At 45.1% G+C, this 2,500-nt stretch overlaps 1 protein-coding gene across 2 annotated transcripts in view; it reads left to right on the top strand.

The window, feature by feature from the left end:
• abcg1 (ATP-binding cassette, sub-family G (WHITE), member 1) overlaps window positions 1-941 on the top strand; it is a 19,680-nt gene extending 18,739 nt beyond the window's left edge. For both annotated transcript variants that reach the window (XM_055166593.1, XM_055166592.1), the window contains exon 14: window positions 267-941. In XM_055166593.1, coding sequence (XP_055022568.1) covers window positions 267-495 — 229 coding nt within the window. In that variant the 3' untranslated portion in view covers window positions 496-941. The remainder of the gene's footprint in view (window positions 1-266) is intronic.
• Window positions 942-2,500: the final 1,559 nt, after the last annotated feature.

Raw genomic sequence — 2,500 nt, 5'->3', positions numbered from 1 at the left:
GAGACCAGGACCAGACCAGACCAGAGACCAGAGACCAAAGACCAGGACCAGAGACCAGGACCAGAGACCAGAGACCAGACCAGACCAGAGACCAGACCAGACCAGAGACCAAGACCAAGACCAGGACCAGAGACCAGAGACCAAAGACCAGGACCAGAGACCAGGACCAGAGACCAGAGACCAGAGACCAGAGACCAGACCAGGACTGAACTGGGTTTCAGAGGGGCCACGCACTGACCTGCTCCTGTCTGCTCCTGTCGCGGCAGGTACGGCTTCGAGGGTGTGATCCTGTCGATCTACGGTCTGGACAGGGCGCCCCTGCACTGCGACCCTGGCGACACCTGCCGTTTCAGAGACTCGGCGGCGATTCTGGAGGAACTGGACATGAGCGGCGCCCAAATCCACCGAGACTTCCTCCTGCTCAGCCTCTTCTTCCTCTGCCTGCGTCTGCTCGCCTACGGAGTCCTGCGCTACAAGATCCACGCCCAGAGATAGACCTGGACCAGGACCAGGACTGAGACCAAGACCAGGACCGAGACCAGGACCGAGACCGAGACAAGAACCACAACCAGAACCACGACCTCTGCCTGCGTCTGCTCGCCTATGGAGTCATGCGCTACAAGATCCACGCCCAGAGATAGACCGAGACCGGGACCAGGACTAGACCAGGACTAGACCTGGACTCTGTGGGTGTGTCTAAACGGACTTAGACTGGCGGTGTTTGGAGCTGGCCTCTGATTGGCTGAAGTCTGAGCATCTGTGTTTTCATTGGCTCAAGTTTTTCAAATATTAAGAAAAGATTTTCCCTCCAAAACTGAGGCTCGTCCTAAAGACACACTGTGGGACATTTCACACATGACACACACACACACACAGACACACACACACAACACAGAGACACACACACACACATAGAGACACAGACACAGACACACACACACACACACACAGACACAGACACACACAGAGACACAGACACACACACAGACACACACACACACACACACACAGAGACACACACACACACAGACACACACACACACAGAGACACAGACACACACACAGACACACACACACACACACACAGAGACACAGACACACACACAGACACACACACACAGACACAGAGACACACAGACACACACACACACACAGAGACACAGACACACACACACACAGAGACACAGACACACACACAGACACACACACACACACACAGACACAGACACACACACAGACACACACACACACACACACAGAGACACACACACACACACACAGACACACACAGACATGATTTAGTTAAAATGTTGTTTTTATTTTATTTTCCGTTTGTTCTGGATTCGATGTTTAAGCAAAAAAAAATTTAAACTTTTATTTGAATGAGTAAAAGTTGAACTTTTCCTGTCAGGAGGAAACTCATGAAAATCTTGCACTTCTGGAAAAGTTTGAGATTTTTGGCAGGTGTTTGGTTTGGGCCTGAGGTTTTTAAAAGTCCATGGACACAGGTTGTGGCGCCCCCTGGTGACCGAGAACATCAAATCTAAACTGGCCCCTGGTGGAAAAACAAAAGGTTTAATCTCCACTTCCTTTAGGCTTAAACTGTTGTATAATGTCATTTTAATTCTGATAGATTCTTCTTATTTTTAGTGTATTTTTCTGTTAAATCTATGATCAGAGTCATATTTAACTCAAATAAACTGTCTATATCTATGATAAAGTCACATTTATTTATTTCTCAGGACTGTTTTCCCTCCGAGGTGTTTTCCTCTGTGGACTGATCAGGTCTGTGGTCGAGTTTCTGCTCTGACTCCAATTCACATTAGATAAAAACGTCGTTGAATCTCTGTGTTTAACTTTAACTCTAGTGTCAAAGGTCAAAGGTCACATGTGGAGACCAAAATTTTATTTTATTTATTTAACCTTTATTTTACCAGGCAAAACATTAAGAACAAAGTCTTATTTCCAGTGTTGGTCTGGACATGCCAGAGCAGCCGAGGGAAGAGGACTGAAAACAATGAAGACACTCGACATGATTCATTAAAACATAAAACAAACATTTACATCAGTCTCTAAAAATCTCCTTTTGTTTCATTAGTAAAACATTCACACTTGTCTTTAAAAATGACCTTCAGTTTACATTTAACCCTCTCAGGCTCAAATTACATTTTTGTATCAGGAAAAATGTGATATTTGGGGAAAATTATAATATGGGGTAGTAATATACAATCCTGACTTTTTTATCCTTTGTAAACAAAAAAAGTATTTTGCACTTCTGGCCGTTTGCGTGTAGTCGTTCTTGCACAGTCTGCATCGTCCACGTTTATCAGCATGGATGGGAGAAAAGGCTCCTGAGTAAAAAAAGCTCATAAAATATTGAAGTGGAGTAAGTAGGTACTTGGAATTATCTGTTGCAAATCTGCAACGTCTGTCTGGAGACAGTTAAAAGCAGAAAGAGAAATGAAGGAGTCCAGTTTAAACTTTGAGTCAGATTCCAATC

The sequence above is a fragment of the Boleophthalmus pectinirostris genome, unplaced genomic scaffold, assembly GCF_026225935.1.
Source record: "Boleophthalmus pectinirostris isolate CB_2022bp ecotype Guang Dong unplaced genomic scaffold, ASM2622593v1 HiC_scaffold_9, whole genome shotgun sequence".
In the NCBI taxonomy this organism is placed as follows: Eukaryota; Metazoa; Chordata; class Actinopteri; order Gobiiformes; family Gobiidae; genus Boleophthalmus; species Boleophthalmus pectinirostris.
The sequence above is the reverse complement of the archived record's forward strand: the minus strand, read 5'-3'. Positions and strand labels throughout refer to the sequence as shown.